The sequence below is a fragment of the Nyctibius grandis genome, chromosome 16, assembly GCF_013368605.1.
Source record: "Nyctibius grandis isolate bNycGra1 chromosome 16, bNycGra1.pri, whole genome shotgun sequence".
NCBI classification, from domain to species: Eukaryota; Metazoa; Chordata; class Aves; order Nyctibiiformes; family Nyctibiidae; genus Nyctibius; species Nyctibius grandis.
The window spans coordinates 7,508,232-7,528,345 of NC_090673.1; the positions used below are offsets into that span (position 1 = coordinate 7,508,232).

At 45.8% G+C, this 20,114-nt stretch overlaps 1 protein-coding gene across 9 annotated transcripts in view; it reads left to right on the forward strand.

Annotated features, from left to right (window-relative positions):
* EHMT1 (euchromatic histone lysine methyltransferase 1) overlaps positions 1-20,114 on the forward strand; it is a 121,670-nt gene that overhangs the window by 28,133 nt on the left and 73,423 nt on the right. Inside the window, exon 1 of one of the 9 annotated variants that reach the window (XM_068413942.1) lies at positions 13,913-13,982. The exons of the other annotated variants lie outside the window; for them this stretch is intronic. Within the exon in view, the coding sequence (XP_068270043.1) occupies positions 13,977-13,982 (6 nt within the window). The 5' untranslated portion in view covers positions 13,913-13,976. Of the gene's footprint in view, positions 1-13,912; positions 13,983-20,114 lie in introns of those variants that run through there. 9 annotated transcript variants of the gene reach the window in all.

A 20,114-nucleotide genomic window follows, 5' to 3' on the forward strand; every position in this document is an offset into this window, starting at 1 on the left:
CCTCCTCAGGTCTCACCTGCTATGCCATGCATACAACCATCTTTTGTTTTCTGTTAAACATCATAAACCTGTCAGGGGAATTCGTTAACACGACTCCAGACAGACTTTGATTTTGCTAAAGATTGATTTCTAATCACTCTCCCTACTCTTAATAGGAGACATCTCTCTCTCCTCCCTGTTCAGAGGTCCTGGGGGGGTGTAGGTGTAGGCTGCAGCATAAACCCGCCCAGTTTTGTTCGTTCTGTAGCTGGTATGGATTGCTCTTTCTTGCTGTTGGTGCACTTGGCTCATTGCACATAGCATGAAAGACATTGTCCCAGACAGGGAACACTCAGGTGGCCACCTCCTGTCTGTCGGAAGGTGCCATTGATTTCAGTATTTTAGGCTCAGTCTCTTCAGTCACAGATGGAGCTGTATTTCCAGCTAGTACAAACCCATATTGTTCATTGAAGTAGGTGAAAATACTCTAATTTACAGCAGTTATGGTCCTGATCCATAAGCAGCGTAAGCTACATATGCGTGATGTGGAGGGAGAAGCCTGAATTTTATCAGTCATGCAGAGTCTTGTGTAAAATAGCTCCATGCTTGCTGGCGTGGTTGCTAGAAGGGCTTTTGAAATGGCAGAGGTTGTGAAATCGTGGCAGGGAACGTCAGAGGATAGGAGCTGGGCTAGAGGAGGACGCATGCCCCTTCCTACAGCACAGCAGACTGGAAAAGTGGGCTGTATTTTGCAAGGCGCCTTCCTCATGCTGCAGGCATTTCGTGTGCTGGGTGGTGACCGATAGGCCTTTTTCAAATGAGAAGAGTTTTATAGATGTAGCCTTTTCTAGGGATCTTTTGATGGCTCTTTGCAGGAGTAACTGTGTTTGTTAGCTGGGGGCTGTTACCAGTCCCACGAGACAACACCACTTTTGAAAATTAATATTTTTTTTTTTTTCAGTCGCCACCTCTATACTGATAATCTTGTCCTTTTGTCTCCTGTTCCCCGAGGGAGTTTCTGCCCTTCCTGGATCTCATCCTGATCCCTGCTTGCAAAAACAAATCCCAGGTTGCTGATGAAATTGGTTGTCTGATGCACTGCATCATCTATGGTTGTGCAGGGAGGGAAGGAACCGGTGCCCTGCCAGAGTGGCAGCGCATTAAACGATTTGCTTTGGCTAAGGGCGTCCAATCTTCCTTTCTCTGTGTCCCCTGTCTAGCTGAAGAAAAGTTTATCATATCTGGGTCCTCAAGAGTATTTTCTCTTGGTCTTGTGGTTAGGATTGATTATTGCATGGTGTCAGCAGCCTTTCCTTCCTCTCCCCTCCCAGCACATCAGGTTATATATTCCACATGCACAGGAGGTGGATTGAAGGGGCTGACAGATCTCCACCATTAACGATGAGCCTGTAAATGAATGTTTAGTGCTGGTGGTATCACTGGATGTTCTGATCTTTCATCCTCTGGAGCTCATGGACAAGAAAATGATGAGAAGCAGACGATGGTAGGTGCTACCCTGCCTGTGCTGCCTGTTCAGCTCCTCTTGGTGAGCAGCTCCCCCAAGAAACCCCCTTGGCGTCCTGCCTTTTGGTGGGAACAACGTGTTTCGACTGTCCTTGCTGCGAAGCGGCCTGGGCTGACTGGTTTTTGTCTTGGGCACCTTCATGATGAGCTGGCGTTCCCCAGATGGTACCTCCAAAGGCATCGCTAGGTCCCGTGTGTGTACTTCGGGTGGCAGAGGAATTCACAATGACCATGTGTCTAGTAGGCTGCATCTGTGTAAAAAAAAAAAAAAGATATATAGGTTTTTCTCTTATTTTTGTAAGATTAGTAGCATTGTTTGCTTTGAATGTTTTATTTTGCTTTTTTGTGGTTGTGGTTTTCTTTGTCTCTGCGCACCTATAATGTCACAGCACTGGGCATGAGTGTTCACTGTAAAATTAGAGCCGTCTGTGAGGTCTGGGACTGGGGGTGGGGAGGAAGGGGAGGCATCACTTCCAAAAGTCTTTTTAAAAATCAAACTGCTGGATGTTGAGTGGCAGTTCAGTAGTAGCTGTTTGTCTCTGTTTACTTTTCCTTGGCATTTGGAAACTCGCACAGGCCCTGTGGCCTGCAGGAGCAGATGGACACGTGAATTTGCCCGGAGTTTCGCTAGCCTGTTGGGGTTGGGCTGGGGTATATCTGGGGGGCTCGTGTCTCAGCACTGCAGATTTGTTGCTTTCCCCGTAGAGCTATTGTCTGAAGAGACACCCATAGATGTTTACTATTGATTCTTTGTCTGGAGAGAGAACTGGAGTTATTTTTTTATATATATATTTATTTATTTATACAAGTATGTGTGTTTATACATTTTTATACATCACATTGACTGAACAAACTTTCCTCTTTCTGAGTCACTGCTGCATTTTGAAGCAGGTGGAAGTGTTTCCATGACTGGGATGATGCTTCTTGGGCCTTTTTCAGATTTCCAGGGCTCAGAAAAAAATGAGAAATGAATGATTTAGATTTGGGGGAACAACAACAACAACAAAAAAAATCCCTAAACAAAAAAAAAATCTGTATCACATTTCAAATTTTCCTTCTCCCTCCACTTCCAAATGTGCTTTTTAAAGAGTTACAAATGCTTGTTGGCATAGAAACTACAGAATCTGAGTGAAGCATGCAAATGTAAAAGGAACCATTCTACCGGAGCAACATGGACTGAACCTCTGCAAAGCTGGCTAAAATCTTCTATGAGGCAAAGAAAGTTGTCCAGATGTTGCTCGAATTATAATGGAACTAAATATTTAGGTTTTTCAATTTGCACTTAAATCCAAAAAAAGGTTGAAATGTAGGGAATGCAGATCCATTACCAGTGGGCTTTCTTTTCTTCTGAAAGAAACTGTAGTCCAAAAATATTGCTGAAAACTGTTTGGCTCCAAGTAGTGCCAAATCCTCATTAAAACATGTGGATATTTCTGTGGTTTAATCTGTTAGAAATGCATTCGGGATCCAGTTATGTTAAATTAAGCAACAATATTGGCCTGGATGTTGTTTGAAATACTAAATGTGGCAGTCGGAACACCAAGCAAAATGTTTGCACATTTTAATCGCTCGATGAGTAATTTTATTTTTTTTTTTTATTTTATTCTGAGGAATGATCGAGAGCGCTTAAAAACTGTGTCCCCTCTCTCCTCGATTCGCCTCCTTTCCCCTGCCAGGCTCCGTGAGTGGCGCAGCATCCCTGGCTCCTCGCGTCCCCTTCCAGCACGGGGCTGCGATGGGATGGAGCCGTGGTGTTGTGGTGGACACCAAGTTCCCCATGAGCCAGCAATGTGCCCTGGGGGTCAAGAAGGCCAATGGTGTCCTGGGGTGCATGAGGAAGAGTGTGGGCAGCAGGTCAAGGGAGGGTTCTCCTCCCCCTCTACACTGCCCTGGTGAGGCCACACCTGGAGTAACTGTGCCCAGTTCTGGGCCCCCCAGTTCTGGGCCCCCCAGTTCAAGACAGACAAGCAGCTACTGGAGAGAGTCCAGCGGAGGGTACGGAGATGGTCAGAGGGCTGGAGCATCTCTCCTGCGAGGAGAGGCTGAGGGAGCTGGGGCTGTTCAGCTGGAGAAGAGCAGACTGAGGGGGGATCTTATCAATGCTCACAGATACCTTAGGGGCAGGTGTCAAGGGGATGGGGCCAGACTCTTCTCAGTGGTGCCCAGCACCAGGACAAGGGGCAACGGGCACAAACTGAAACATGGGAAGTTCCATCTGAATATGAGGAGGAACTTCTTTAGTGTGAGGGTGCCAGAGCCCTGGGACAGGCTGCCCAGGGAGATGGGGAGTCTCCTCTGGAGATATTCAAAACCCACCTGGATGCGACCCTGAGCAACGTGCTCTGGGTGACCCTGCTTTGGCAGGGGTTGGACTGGGTGATCTCCAGAGGTCCCTTCCAACCCCAGCCAGGCTGGGATTCTGTGCTGGGAGGGTGCCGCTCCCTTTGAGCGTGCTCCTCGCCACCTCCCGTGGTGCGGATGTGCCAGTGTAGGCCTCTGACATCCTTGAGGGGAATCTAAAAAGCCAGCACGGCCAAACAAAGGTATGCATCGCACCAGCCTTTCCTTAGGAGGCTTTTACTGCTGATTCTTCACTCCGTTGGGAATTCCTAAAGATTGCCTTGGACAAAATGCCTCTAAACTTAAATGGCCCAGCGGCACGTAGCAGTGGGTTGTCTCCTGGCTAGTTTATCCCCCTTCCCAGCAGGTAAGGCCATGGGCTGCAAAGGCGCTTTGTCTTGCCAAGTATTTTTTTTTTTATTTATTTTTTTTAACTCTCCAATTGTTAATTGCCTGGTGGTAAGGCAGGCCCCTTTTTTTTTCTGCTCTAAACGCAGCTGTGCCGAGGAAGGGCTTCGTTGGGGTGAATGTCAGGGCCATGAAATGCTGCTCTCAGCCTACAGTGCCTTGGGACACGTTCATAACCTATAGTGTGTAGAAAATGTCACTGCTGGGCGGGTTTTTAACGGGGCGTGGGGGACTGTTTTCACATTTGACACATTGCAAAAGTAGTTCTATATTGGTGCCTCGTTCGTTGCTCAAGGTTAAAAATGAGGGTAGTCTGGTATATTAGCAGTTTTTTCTGCAGCCTTTTGTTTTGGGGCCTGTTTAATTGCATGGCAGCTTGTGTTGTATTTAAATGAGCACCTAGCTGGAAAGTGGTGCAAAGCAGGATCGTGTTGCCAGTACCTGTGTGTGACTTGATAGCGTTCACGCCTCTTTGTTGTCAGACGTAACAAGGGCAGCGTAGAAGGTTGGTAGGCTCAAAATTCAACCATGCTTTACTTTTCTTCTTTTCCTCTTTACTAAAGTGCGTATTGTTCTGTGGGATAGTTTGGTTTTTTCTTACAAAAAAACCCCACTAATCCTGAAGCTTCAGTGCAATTTCCTTTATTATTTTAATTTAAAGAATAACTGTATGATGATAAATGGGGATTGTTAATGATTCATGATGGAAGAAAGCAAGTGAAAATACGAGGCATAATGGAATGGAGGTCCTCGCTGTAAATGTCTTCTGCAAAAGCAAGCGGGCATGCTGGGGAGGGGAGGCTGAGGTCTGGAGTCAGAACAGAAATCAGCATCAACCCTTCTTTTTGCTAGTTTTTGTAGCTGTGAAATGCACCACGTGAAGGGTCCAAGCACCAGCAAGGTCCTTGGGAGCAGGTCTGAATAATGGATGATGAAGCTTTGAAACACGAGGGGTTGGGCATCTCTGTGTGTGAACAAATGCAAACAGAAAAAACTCTGATCCCAAAGCAAGGTTAAAGGCAAGGCACCTGGATATGTAGGCAGGAAGATGGGAAACAGGTGAAGATGGCAAACTAAATGAGGGATTGGGAGGCAAGTGCTGATTGTTGTCTCTGCAGCAGGCTGCAGAATATTTGCTTTAATTGTCCTTTATGCCAGTGACTAAAAAGTGATATAAGAAAAGTCCCCTGAGCCCTGAATGTGGATGGAGTGATGAGTGGGAAGGACTGACCCTTCCATTCTCCACGGGGAGCATCTCAGAGGGTCTCTGGTTCCCATCGTTTAGGAGATTGGAGAATGCAGTGCTCTACCAGGCTGAGAAACCTTCTCATTTTCAAAGTCTCTCACAAAACCCCTGAATAGTTGAAGGGAGAGGAGATGGAGCACAAGTGTACCTGGCTAACGAATGAAGAAATCATGTAAGTCACGTTTCCCACATCGATCTTACGGTTGTGTCACAGTCTTGCACTGTCCACAATGCCAAGAGCACCACGTTTGCATCAGGACAGGTGCCTGTTTCAGCACTGCAGCCCAGGGAAGACAAAACAAAGTTTTTTTTTGACCTCTGTAGCTAGTTAATTTGGAACATCATCCTATGTATCCTTACTAGCAAAGGCAAGGTAATATAATTTTAACCTTCATGTAACCTATCTTCAAGTAGCCCTTTTAACACAGACGTGCATTGGCTTTTGCAGTGAAGATAGATCCTCCATTTAATTATCAATTATGTGGAGAGAAAGAAATTAATTGTGGCACTGGTAGACATTGCAAGTCTGAAAGGTGTGAGCTCGGTGGAGTTTGCTTCTTACCGAGAAGTTTGACTTTCACCTCTTATATGTACCTGCCAAAATATTTGGTGAATTTTTATGATGAGATATAGGCTGAGTTGACCTTAATTCTGTAGGGAGCTTGTTGTAATGCAGCTGTGCAAATCAACACAGCCCGATCCACTGGGATGTAGCTCTTTAAAATAAAATGATGGCAGCAACCTTCCTTCTTCCCAAGCAGATTGACAGACTCCAGAAGGTGAAGTTAACTGATGAGTGCAAGGCAGCGTTTCAGGGATTAGAAATGAGGTCTAAGAACCTGGTAAAAATAAATGGATAAGAAACCCTCAAATTACTGGACTCGGTTACTTTATATACACCTTGGTGTCCTTCCTCCATCACTTAGATCTGAACAGAACGTCCCATTTACTAGCGTCCCTCCCTGCAGAGTTAGTCTCGCTGTATAAATACATGGGACTGGCATTTATTTAGACTGGTGTGTACGAATTGCACTGTTGCAGGAAAATTTGTGTGTACCTGTATTACTTATGAACCATGTTTCTCTCTTTTTTTTTTGTTTGCTTTTGCATTGCAGTAGATGCAGCCTCCTCTTGAGTTTTCATAGTTTAAAGTAAAACTTTGATTTATGACATCCATTCAGTCTCCTTGGGAATGGGGCTTATTTAGATTAGCAGTGGGATATGCAGGGCTTTACAGGAGCTTCTGCAATGCTTTTTTCAGTGTGGAGAGGAAGAAGAGTATTAAATGCAGTTTGAAATGACAGGCATTTTGGGTTGGTTTACAGCTGATCCTTTACTCTGTTCCTTCTAAAGAAGGACTTAAGAGAAAAAAAAAAAAAGTATTGGTGCTCCAGGCATGTCACAGCGTATTGACCTGTAAGTATCCACCCTCGCAGGTTTTCACGCCAACATCTGAGGCATGTCAGGAAAGGGGAATATCAAAAATATTATGGTGATGATGGCAGTACCCAAGGGATGTTCCCATTACAACCATCTGGGCTAATGTCATTATTCTCATGATCTGAGTGGGCCTTTCCCTCCTCCTTTCTTAAAGGGGGGGAAAAAGCCACTGAGCAATCCTCCTGCTGGGGTGAGAATATTGTCTCCCCACAGTCCAGGCTTACAAGCATTTGTGTTTATATTAGGTGTCTGCTGATACCTTACACCTGATCTGGCAAGGAGAAGACAGGACAGCTGTCTCCAAGGCAGGTTGCAGACCGATGGTGCTCCTGACTGGCTGGGAAGGTCCCTCTCTTGCAGGCTCGGGACCTTGCTTGAAGTCTGTACTGTTTGGGCTGTAATTGTGTCGTGGGCAGAAGAATGGTGCCACGTACACATCCATGCAAAAGATTGCGAAGGATTTTACTTCCTCTCAGGGTTTTTACTTTGAACCAATAGATCACTAAGCCTAACCGAGGGCACGTTTATTCTGAAGCAGTCCCATGCATTTCAGCAGGGAGTGTTTTGGAGGATGGGTGTCGGGAGCAAGCCCCGTACCTGCGGCTCCCAGGTGCTTTGCCAGACCAGAGCCACAGCTCCCACGTCGACGTCGGTCTGTCGCGAGAGCTGAATGCGCCGAGGAGGCAATAAAAAAGCCAAGTGATGTTTGCCAGGTGATGCAGGAGCTCTTTGCTTGACTCTCAGCGTCTGGGGAAGGATCATCCCGCAGACTGCGAGGCGTAAGGAATGTGCCATGGTAACGCTGTGCAACCCCCTCCTCCGCTGATGGCGTCTGGCTGTATATTGTCAGCCGCCGGCTAGCAGGGAATCCTGGAAAACTTTCTTGGAGGGCCGTATTCTGCCCAGCTGGCTGTTTTTTCTTGGCTTCTGCGTGAAAACAATGCCGAAATTCAGTTCCCCAAGTGCAGCAGGAGTCATTAATCAAAGGCACACGGGAACGAGCTGTCTTGGTGCAATGCTCTGGTTCTGGGTTTTGAAGTCAGGGACAGGGATGATCCAGCTGCTAATAAGTTTCATGTGAAACTCCAGAGCTTTCAGCTTCCAAGGAAATGTCTTACAAAACTGCTCGAGGAAAGGAAGCTGACTTCGGCAGTCCTTGGGTTTGTTTAATTGAAGTCTAAGAATGATCAAGCAGCTGCTGAAGGCCGGCATTTGGCTTCCTGTCGCAGAAGAAAAATTTACGGGATTTTCTTTTTTTTTTTTCCTATTGCCTGTGCGCTTTTATTTTATTTTTGGTAGCATTACCGAACTAGAACCAACCACTTCTGCTTGCCTTTTCTCTGGGTAAGGCTGCATGAGAGCAGGGGAGGAGCTTCCAAAGATCCATGATGCTTTTGCACATTTGAATTCAGGAGATCAGCACCAGGAGGGAGAGTCTGGTCTCTGTAGAGAGCACTGGAAGGGTGAAGCCCTTTCCTGTTCCTTGGATAATAAAAATAGGGCAAATGGTTTTTTTTTCAGTGTGCAAAACTTCTCCCCAGTAGACTCCTGCCTTCCCCTGCTTTGCCTCCAAAACAGGTTTTGGTTGCTGTGGCCAAGAGCAGGCAATCGAGGAGAGGGGCTGCTGTGCTCAATTGCAGATGTTCTGCAGTATTCGTCTTTCCCCCATCCTCTGGTTCACATCTCAGAGCTGGTTATGTTACTGCAGCATTTTGTTTGGTTTTTTTTTTTTTTTTCGTAGTGTTTTGCTGTATTTTGAGTCCTACAGTTTAAAGTGTTACCACTGTTAAGCTCTATGCCTCCTTGTGAGGCAAGTACTTGGGTGTTATACAGGGGCAGGGGGAAAAGGTGGGAGAATTTGAAGGAAGGAAGTTTTTGAAATAGTGGTTTAATTTTTTATGTGAAACCAGCACTTAATTTTCAAGTGTACTGACCATTTGCATCTTGCTGTAGTGCCTCTACATCCCTAGGAGAGTCAGGCTCTCAACAGGTTTGAAAAACTCTGTCTGAGCTGGCCACCCAAAATAAGCGTGTGACTCTTGATTTGAAATTTGGGTTTTTTTCTACGGAGCTTTCATGTGGGAAGGCATCAGAATGAGCTTGTCAGTCTTAGACTTGAGCTCTAAGTACCATCCTCGCATTTGTTCTCCATCATACAGCAAATCTTTAGCATTGTAGCTCTGGGAACCCAAGCAAATAGGATGGTTCAATGATTTGGGCATTAAAACAAATCCCATGACTATCATCCCAAATGTAAATCTGTGTTCAGAAGTCTCCAGACATGCGTGGGGCCCACAGCATCCATCGGCTCTTTGTTCCTCTGATACCCGCATCAGCACACTGCAGTGGCTGCCGGGCTGGAGGGGGAAGAGGAAGGGAAGGGAAACAATAGTTACATTTGTTAGTAAGTGGTGTCATCTCACTCTGTTTCCACATTTGCTTTTGTTTCAGTACAATTTTTCTACCTAAGCGTCTGCCAGGTGTTTAATGCATCTGCATTAAAAAACCTTAACGGAGCTCGTTGCCCTTGCCCCAGGGGCTTTGACTGGCAGGGCAGTTATCCAACAAAAAATTTCTGAGTAACTTCTCTGAATTTATTGTTCCCGTTGGTTGATTCAGATGTGACTGACTTCTTGTATGAGTCTGGACTGTATCCTGGTGTCACAGATTCACCCGCATGGCATCCGCCTGCCTTCAAACTTGGCAATGGGCATAAAAAGCTCCTTAGTGACTACAAGTTTGCTGTTTTGGATAAATATTTCCCCTCCCCTCCAAAAACATGTTAGTTACAGGGAGTATTATACAGAGGAAGGAAATACTGATATGTTTGTTATGTATACTGATGTGTTTTGGGTTTTTTTGGTTGTTTTTAAAATATGGAAGATGAGTTTTTTTTCAAGGGAGCTTAAAGTGCTCAAACTTCACTGAGATTCAAAGTCGAGTCATCCCAGACGGGCTGTCCCAACACATCCTTTGCTGCTGTTCCTTGACCAGCCGAGGTGACTCAGTAGATCAGCAGCAGAGCATGACTTCACACCCAGGTCTCCTATATCATCTTCCTCTGCTCCATATGTTTGTGAAGGAGCACTTCAGAAATTTTTGGCAGTTAAATCTCCAAGCCTCAATTTTCCCATCTGTAAAATGGAGACATACTATTCCCCTCCCTTATTATAAACTGCTTTATAAAAAATTATAAGTCTTTTTATTGTTGCAATACATTTAAGCAAATCACAATGTATCTGTCTGGTTCTTTCTCACACGGTGATGTTTAAATGCTTTTTTTTCAGTATATGCTGTGCTTTTGATCAGGAAGAACTTCCCTTGCTCTTCCCCCAGAATTCGCTGTGGCAAAACTCCTTAAGACTCTGGCATTGGTTGGACTAAAACTAAGTAATTACAGTACTTGGTAAAGGGTGCACACCATTGCAGAGCCTAGGCTGGGGGATTTGCTTCCAGGATTACTTGATTGCAGCAGGAATGGAAACCTGTGGTAGTCGTGTTGAATGCTCTTCAGCCACGTTTGAAAAGTCAGGGTACTGGAAAGAGGTTAATTTTTCAAGCTCTAGGGTGAGACCCTCTGGCAGTTCTGCTGGACATTTGCAGGGTTTGGTGGTTTTTTTGGTGCTTTTTGTTTAGAGTTTACCCTCCAAGTGACTGCATGGGTCCTACTGCGAGCACATTCATGAGGTCTGTCAGTCAAGTGGCATTTGCAGGCTCTGAGCCTCTTTGGAGTATCTGGTGTGTTGGAGTCCAAGGCCTGGCTGTCAGAAGTGTGAAGCATCCAGGGTTCACGTAAGCTTTAGTGCTGGGCACTGGCTCTAGCAGTGACTCAGGGATTCTCCAGCGGCAGGGAATCCTTTAAGGCTTTGTCCTTTATGTGGAGGAAGGAGGCTTTTCTTGCCTCTGTCAGCTTCTGTTGGTGCAGCTCCTTTGGCTTCTTTTAACATGGTGATGCTGATACAAACATGAGACGGTTCGGGCTCTGCTCCCTTGGATATGAAGGTAATCTTCTCAAGTCGAGATTGCGATCCAGCTTCAGCCCAAGCATGCTGGGAATTGAACTCTGTGCCAAGTCAGCCTCCGGGAGGGCATGTTTAAGGAGCCATAATTTTATTTGCTGTTCTCACGGGTGTCCATTTTACACCATATCTGACAGATTTTTGAAAGGTGCTGAGCTCTTGTAATCCCTGACGAAGGTGGAGGTACTGCTTGCCTTTGCAAATGAGCCTGTGGATAACTCAGCTCTGACACTTTTTGCCCTCCCTCCTCTTTCTTGCCCACGCAGAGGGGTTGCGTGTTGTCACCATAGGATTTACTGCCTTCAGGGTGAGGACCTTCGATGTGAGCAGGCTCTAGAAGCAGAGTTAGGGCTGCAGAGAAAGGCTGGCTTCCCACTTAAGCCCTAGTGCATGCCTTTGCTGGGAAAAAGTTGGGCTTAAACCTGGCAAAACATATCTAGAAGATGTTATCGCTTTCTTTTTTATTAAGCTTGTGTTGACTCTTCAGCCTGTGTTGAAAGCAGGTGTATTTTGAGCAGTACTAGTGTATCGTTTGGAGAGATGTGCTAGGAGCAATCCAGGGTTTCCCTCTTAGATTGTTCCTCTGCTGGAACCAGCATACCTAGCCTGGGTAAGCAAATGGCTCTGGCTTTGCTTTTTTTTTTTTTCCCCTACCTGTCCCCAAGGAAACAATATAAATGCCATGCCTCGAGTGTGTATCTATTGAGGGAAAAAGGGATTTTTAAATAGTGATGAACTGTGGTTTTCCCTTAGTGCAGCAAGTCAACTGTTCATTAGTGAGATATTTTAATAATTCTCTTATGAACCTTGTTGGTAAGTGAATCTGCTTTAATTCCTTTGTATCAACAAGAGCTGCAGGTATGTATGTCTTCGTTACATTAAAAAAAAAAAAAAAAGGAAGAAAGCAATGCTTGCAAATTGGTCTTTGTTTCCAAGGAAACAAACTTGACATGCTTGAGCTGTGCTAGATGCAAACACTGCTAGATTCAGCAGACATGCCTTGGGATTATATGGTCTGAATAGTATTTTTAAACTACCTCCAATTTAAAGGCAAGGGAGATGACCAGAACGGAATTTGTCTGCAGGGTTTACCAATCTGTGCTTAATGGAAGCACTGTGCTGGTATCTTAAGAGTTGCCTAATGTGGAGTAGAGAGGATCACATCCTGCGCTGAAAACGCAGGTCACTAATGAACGTCCCTGGAGAATGGGCAGCCTGGGGCCAAACGGCTACCGCAGGGCACCGGTCCCGGGGCTTCGGTGAAACCCTTCAGCAGAAATAGAGGGCTGAGGGGAGCTACGCACGCGCTCTCTGTGCCAGATTACTGTGGTTTATCCTGGGTCACTTTACCAAACGTTTTGTGCTTTAAAAATACTTCAGTAAAATGCAACTCGCCAGCGCTCAGCGTGGAAGGCTGCCTGGCGTTCAGGAGTCAAGTGCGAATGCTATCCCAAATAATTTGCTAAAAAGCTGTAGCTTGGTGTCGAGGACTGGGCTGAATTTATCAGGGAAGAGATGAGAGAACGACATTACGAGTTGTTTGCGTAGTGCCTCTGACACGAACGTGCTGTGGGCTGATGAAAATCTTGACTTTAACCTGGCTTATTGCATTGTACAGAAAGTCTCTTAGTATTTGTGTGATTGCCTTGGAAGTTTGGTTCAGCAAAAAAGTGGAGTTATGGCGTTCATCTTTTGCCTTGATTTTTTTCTGAAATGCTGTGTTGATAAAGTAACTTGATTTTTTTTTTTTTTTTTTTAATCTTCCTTTGAAGAATCAAAGCTTCAAACAGAAGTTTCTCTGAAGCAGACACTGTACATACATGGCAGACAAATTAGCCACGCGTGCACGGGAAACGAGCATCGCTCGGCAGAGCACACACACAATTAACGGATTTGAACATCCAGAGGTTTGTTTTTTTGGATGGGGCCCAACGTGAGGAACAGGGTAATACATTAAAACTTCGTTGGCATTAAATAACCGATTTTTGCCCTGGCCTTCAAAGCTTTACTGCTGCAAGAACTATCTTTGCTTTCTGGAGTAGTTCTGTGAGCTGGTAGGAATCTATAAGGGATATGCAAAGGATATAAATAGGGAAATACAAGTTTTTAAGGAGCAGTCCAGTTCCATATGCAGGACTGACTGTCATCCTCTGGCAGTGAAAATGCTCAGTGGACTTCAGTGTTATGTGTCTTTGCATATTTTGTTGTTTGGAAAATTGGAAAGGATAAAAAAAAATCCTGTATTAATTCTTCTTTGCAACTGTCTGAGTGCATTGAGGAGACAAGGTAACGATGGAGTAATTTCAGGGCTGACTAGTGAAAAACAAACCTGTCTTAAAATTCAGGTCCTTAGGAAAATGTAGCATGAAGTGTGCTGTACTGTACTCTCTTTTCCGCTCTCTTTCATCCTGCTTTTTAACTTTCTTGCAAATGGACTTAAAATAATCTTCAAGGTGATAGAGGGTAGACTGGGGTAGGTTTAGCTTTAAGATGGATGGGAAGCACTATTTGCATTGCAAGCTAAAAGCCTCAGTTGAAGCCCGTTGAGGGGAAAAAATAATATTAATGGTATTTCATGAAAATATTGTAATTTGTGGAAGACCCAGAGTGAAAAATCCGCTGGTTTGAGTGTCACTAGGAAAACGCTTCTTTTTTGCACAAGGCTTGCCTGAGACAGGATTTTCCTTGCTTTTGTTCTAAAACGAGATGCTTGCTGCCTAAAAACGCCTGCGATCCCCGCAGCGAGCGCTTCACCTCCTTGACAGAGGATGGAAACAGGAAGGTTGGCCGGATTGGGATGAATCCTGCACCTTTTTTTTTTTTTTTTTTTTTTTTTCTTTGCTAATGACACTTCCTTATGCTTACATTTCATTAAAGCTCTGAAATGGCTGAAGATCAGCCGGTACTGAGCATGCTCCGGGGTGGAGGCTGCACCCATCGAGTGAGATGGATTTGTGGCTGGAGGAGCGATAGGCCTGGAGTCAGGATCTGGAAGGACCCAGCAGCTCCCCGCGGCCGGGATGGAGGTAGGGCAAATCTGGCCGATTCCTTCCCGTGCCCATGGGCCCGGGGGGGAGCGAGGAGACCGGATGGAGTAAAAACTGTTGGAATTGATTCAAAAGCAGCATAGTTAACCACTGACACGGGATGGCTTCAAACCGCTTCCTGCGGATCGGCGGGGAGGGGTTATAAAATACTGACCTTTGCTGACTGGCGAACCTATATAAAGAACGGGCCTGTCTAACGTTGGGGTGGTGACACGAAGCGACAGCAGGCAGGGGCTGGCAGTGAGGGCTGCGGGGACTCGCCGCGTTGCGCCTTCATATTGGAAGGCATGTGATCGCGTCTCGGCCGTGGGCTGCGCGACTCGGTCGCTAATTGTTATTAATGGGAAGCCTTGCAGGGCACAGACCTGCTCCGCAGTTTAAATCTAGATCTGTCTGTGATTGTGGGAGGGCGAAAGAATGTTAAACTCGAGCTCCCTTTTTCGGGCTTATTTTGCATTCCAAGGATTGCAAACAAACCTTGCCACATCAGGTCCTCCACACTGGCAAGGAGAGGAGGGAATAGAGATGTGTTTATTCCTTTGGCTGAGAGATTTGCTGTGCTTCTTGCAGGGGTTTAACGTGTTGGCGAGTGGGTTTGGGGGAAGGAAGGGGACTCTGTGGGTTGTGCTAGGTTGGGCTTTTGGATTTCGTCTGTAGTTGCCAGCTTTTTACAAGGAATGTGTAAGCACCAGCAGGTATGTGCTGCATGAGCCGATTGACTCTAGTTGTTGTACAAGCAAGCTGCGTGGTAAGGTGCCAATAAAACATTTACATTGGCTCTCCATGTTTGTATTAGTGAGGTGTAGGGAAGATCTGACTTTGTGCGGAGCAGGGGGAGACGTTGGCCACGAGCCTCAGCCCTCGCAGACCCCGTCTCCTATAGGAGGTGTGTCACTGGGTGTCCACACTTGCACTTACAGCCAGGCTGAAACAGGTAAGGCAAGAGGTTTGCTCTGCTTAGGGCATTGTGAATATATTGGTATTACAAAGTTATTGTGTTTAACTTTATCCACAGAAATCTCTGCGATGACAGTCTGCATGCAGTAAGATAGACCAGCTCTTTCTTCAGGGCAACTCTGGCTGCTTGTCATAGCCCAGTTCAGGGGGTGATTGGTGAAGAGTAAAACATAGATTTTTGTTTTATTGCTCTGTCCCAGGTGACGGTCTCACACATTTGGGTCAATCTACATGATGAGTCACTTTATTACGTAAAGTAATTTGCCTGTTTATTGCCTGGTTCCTCATTTCTTGCATAGCCAATGCTTCCACAGCGTTTTCTGAGCCTGTTTGATATGTCAGCCCTGCACTGAGTTGGTGACCAGCCTGCTGACTGGTGTTGCTTTTACGGTCCCTGCATAAAAGTCTGCTGGAGCCCCAGCTTGCTGGCCATGGAGAACTTCTCTTACTCTTTAATGGATGCTGGCTTGTTTATGGCTGGATGAATGCACAAAGAAAAGCGTTTATGTAAAATAAATGGCATTGTAATTGTACACTGAAAGGGAAAGGTTTTGATTTTCTTTGGCTCAGATGGGGGCTGCCTTTATGGCTTTTCAGGATTGATCCTGGTGGCTTTTTCTCCTTGTGCGACTCTGGTGTTGAGGTGATCTCAACCCCAAGTTTTCATGTATGGTCTGGCTCCCTTGATGAGGAAATTTGACTTAAACAGTTTCAGATGCTGGAAAACCACTTGTGTGATAGTTTCCTATTGTGCTTGTGTGAAAGGTGTAGGGTAGCCTTAAAGACCCACTGCCACCTTATGGCAGTTGCTGAAAAGCAGCCTCTTTAGAGCCAATTCTGCATACACATGGTGTTTGCTTTATTTCTCAGCTCTTCTTAACTAGTGATATTTGCATGAAGGCAGGATCTTTGTTTTTAAAGAGTTCATCTGCTCCTTCTGTTCCTTGCAGAAATGTATAATGTCAGTGGAATTGCTTGTAGAGCCATCAACTGTGGTATTTCATAGGCAAGTTCATGATTTGGGGAGAGATATAAAAGCATTGTGAAGCACTGACTCTCCTCCAGTGAAGAACTTGCTTATTTTCACGTGAATGCCCTAATCCTTAAAAAAAAGAGGTGTGAGGTCAAAGAACAGGGACACGCTGAACACATGAGGCTCATCAGCAGGATCTACACCCGAGCTCCAGCGTTACAGCAGAGTGTCGCAGCAGAAGCGAGATGAATGCGAGCAGCCATTTTTACAGCCGGCTTTGCTGGCAGAAGACTAGGAATAAGCAGGATGGCTCTGCACTGACATGGGTCTCATTCCCACCCCATCTACTGTCCCCCAAACAAAACAAATAAACCATTGTTCTGTGGAGCAAACGGTGAGGGTGGTTAAAGCAATGAGCTTGCTCACCGTTACTGAGATGGGATATACAGGGGATGCTGTATTTAGGACCCTTCTGGAGCAAGGCGGTGTTTGTATGGTAGAGGCTCTTGTTATGCGATAGCTGAATGAAGGGGAGAAATGGTGGTTTTAGATTTCCAAAATAGAAGGAGCCGTGGTTACTATAAGTTAAAGCTGAAGGAGTTTATAATTGGGAACTGTTAGGAATACAGTATGTTCTAAATTACAGCTGTCTGGCCAATATGCTTCTAAATAAAGTTCTAGGATTGCCCTGTAAATGAAATACTCAACACATATTCTTATCAAAACATAGCAACATCTCCCAGAGAGCTTACATCTCCACATCTGTTGCAACAGCATCTTTTTTTCTTCTCTTTTTTTTCTCTTTTTTAACTTCTTTTTGGTGTGTGTGATGTACTCAACGCAGTGTCCCAGGGAACATTTCATGTTTCCTATTAAGTAAAAGCATTTTTAGCTTTGCTGGGGAAAGAGGGAGAGGGAGAGAGATGGCTTGGAAATTTTTTTGGGAAAAAAAAAAAACAGGTTTTGAAAGGTGGAGAAAGCTGTGATTCTAGAAATGTGCATTAATGATTGATTGCCTGCTCCTTCAAAGCTGTTACCTGAGCCTGGAGGTGGACATTTGGGCTCCCTCAGAGGATTCTGAGGACACTCAGTGTGTCCTGGGAGTGGGCATTCTGGTTAGGAAATGTTGTACATCATGGCTGAGGAGGGAAGGTGGCATTTTAACAGCTTGCGGCAGAGCTGGGGAGCGGTTCGTAGCAGTGCAGAAGCAAATCAGGATTCCAGCAGAAATACTCACCTTATATCAAAAGTCCCTTCAGCTCGTCATGCTTTTGGGATCGCTTTCGAGGAGGCTGAAAGGGAGCTTCAGATCTGAGCAACTGGAGGGTCTGGAAGGAGAGGAGGCTGATGGAAATAAGGAAAACCCCCTGTATTTTGTAAAGTTAAATATTGTTCTTCCTAGAGAAAGAAAAATCCCCCCTTGCCTCCCACTTGTGCTTCCTCTGCAAGGGAGCTGTGAAAATGCTGTATGTAATGGTGTAATTAAGCAAAAGCCCTGAGGAACCCGGTGTCCTTTGTGAAGGGAGGTTGTTGTGCTGCTGCCTTCCTCCTGAAAATGTGGGATTTCTGAAAGGGCTGTTTGAGCCTTGAATCGAGGAATGGAGGCCAGAGAGCCTTGGTGTAAAAATACCTTGTAGTTTTATAGCTGGTAGAAGCTGTTTTGAAAGGGGAGTGCTATGCTGTCTGGTACAGGCTTGGTGGGGAAATTCCTGGAGAGTACTTGGGTTAAATAAAGGGGAAAGCTTCATGGGGCATGGGCCTGTTCTTACCCTACGTGATTAGAAAAACTGCTTCCTTGGCCAGCCTGGAGATGGGTCTTTAACCAGCTGGTTAGAAAAGAGCCTGCGCAGCACCCGACCTCGGCAAAATCGGGGAGATGGGGGTCCTGGGGGTCCCAGAGCAGAAGGCACCGCTCCGACAGCCGATGGACCCTGCCTGGGCGCAGCGGTGGCAGTGCCAGGCACAGCAACACCGTGGTGGTCTGGAAGTGTCTTTCTCCTTTCAGATAGTATAAATTAAAGGTCTTATTAATCAACACACAAGCATCCCCTGTGAATGCGGTGCTGTGCAGAGATGCTGGTACGATGCCGATCGATCGCTTTGCTTGAGTTGGTGGTTGAAGCATCTGCAATACCCTGATCAGCTTTGCTTTTTTTTTTTTAAACAGTGTTTTAGTGCTTTCAAGGGTGATTGTGAGATGTGAAAAGCATCTCTGATAGCTTTTGCTCTCGGTGTATATTTAACCTCAGCAGTAAAAACATGTCTGGTGCTGAGCTGCAGTGGGGAAGGCTGAGGCTGTGGCGGGGTTCTCTGTCATTATTTTATCTCTGAAAGGGGCTGTTGGCTGTGGTAGTTCATTGACACCGTGTTTGTTAATATCTTTGTTTCTATTCCTGTGTTTTTAGTGAAAGTTTGGTAATTTCATGCTGCAAGGAAGGGCAAGGCGTCAACTGTTTTAAAGCCATCTTTGATTTGAACTACAGTAATCTTTTGATGCAGTGGATAATACAACTTGTGTCTGTGTAGTTGGTTTCTGTTGCTTTTGTTTGGGGATTTTTGAGCTTGTTGTAAATGAGTTACCTCTACACCTCTCAGCGACTGACAGAAAGGCCAGGAAAATCTCATTTTGTGTATATTAAAACTTCAGATTTACATCAAACAAAAACCCAGTGGGTGAGAGAGAGATCCTTGCTTTATTCTGTCACCTCAAATATTCCTTCCCTATGCATTTCAGTCATCTCGGTTTAGCCTTGTGTGTTCTAACTGTGTAGTAGTGAAACTTCTCCAGAGTGGGGAGAGTAAAATAACGTCCTCGTAGCCGAGGCAGATCTGTAGCAGGTTCTTCTGCTGCTTTAAGTATTGCTGCTGTGCAAATGTGCCTGGACACAGTGGTGAAGTAGCTGCTTGGGCCAGAGAAAATGTGGCTTGTTGATGTTTCCAGCCTGCGATAAGGCAATGGCAGGACAAGCTCCTGCGATGCTCAGCAGAGGAGAGGAGGGGATGGGTAGGGCAGAGCAGGCGATGGCTTCGTCCTTGTGCTGGAGGCCTGAATTTGCACGCCTGCTGTTGGTGCAAGGGGGAAGGCAAACAAAATCCTCGGGCTCCTCAAAACCTCCCTATGGATTTCAATGGCTTTTTTCCTCCCTCCAGTGCAGGCTGCTCCCTGCCCCCTCCAGCCCACTGTACCACATTACACTCTGCTTGTCTTCATTTTGATTTCTGCTCTTAAAGAGAACTATCTTCTCTACTCTTGTTTTTGGAAAACTGTTTTTTCTTTGGCCAAGAACAAGCGGGTGGTGCCACAGCCCCATTTCTGAGTTTCCTCTTCCTTCTGGGCTCTTCTCTGGGCTTGCCAGCCGCCCTCCCCCTGCTCGGGTGGGAGGTTCTCCAGCACGACACCCCGCTCCAGCAGCCTCTGCTCCTGCCGACGATAAATGCCAGTCCTGTGCTTGAATCCCTTCCAGCTGATCTCTGCTTACAGATGTTTCTCCGAGTTGCTCCGGCAGTTTTACTGGGAGCTTGAGCAGATCCGACAGTTGCCAAGAGTTTATGCCTAATTGTTAAGTGGAACAGAGACAAACTACTTTTATTTTGAAGCTAATATTTCTTATTTTATCTTTGCTGGCTGGGCCAGCTGTATCATATGGTTTGACATAGGCTGAGCTCAGAGCTCCTGCACCTAGTAGTGCACTATCACTTCATTAGGGTTTTCCCCCCTCATTACATTTTCCCTCCCCTCTCTTTAATGACTGTGTTTGTGATACCCTTTTAAGGTTGGTTATACCAGGTCAGGTTGTCTTATTAATCCCCCAAAGTGAAAAATAGCTCCCCTTCAGCTCAGCAGATCAGATCCCGAATGCACTTGCAGTTGGACACTGCACACTGAACCAGTTTAACCTGTGTGCCTTCATCCCAGCACTCAGGGGTCGGGCACTTCGTTAAGCAGAACAAAATCGGCACGGGAGGGTCCCCAAGCCACGCAGCATCCCTCCTGGTCCCTCCTGCCTCTCCTTTTCCTGCGAGCAAGGGCTACTCTTGAAGGCCACCGAGACAGAACACTTCGCTCTATGGTTTAAAAGGCTTTTTATTTTTTTCAGGCGAGTGATCAGTTTTTGAGGCCTGGCACCCTGTCAGAAAGTTGACAGATGATCTGCGTTCCCGGTGCGTCCCCGGGATGCCCG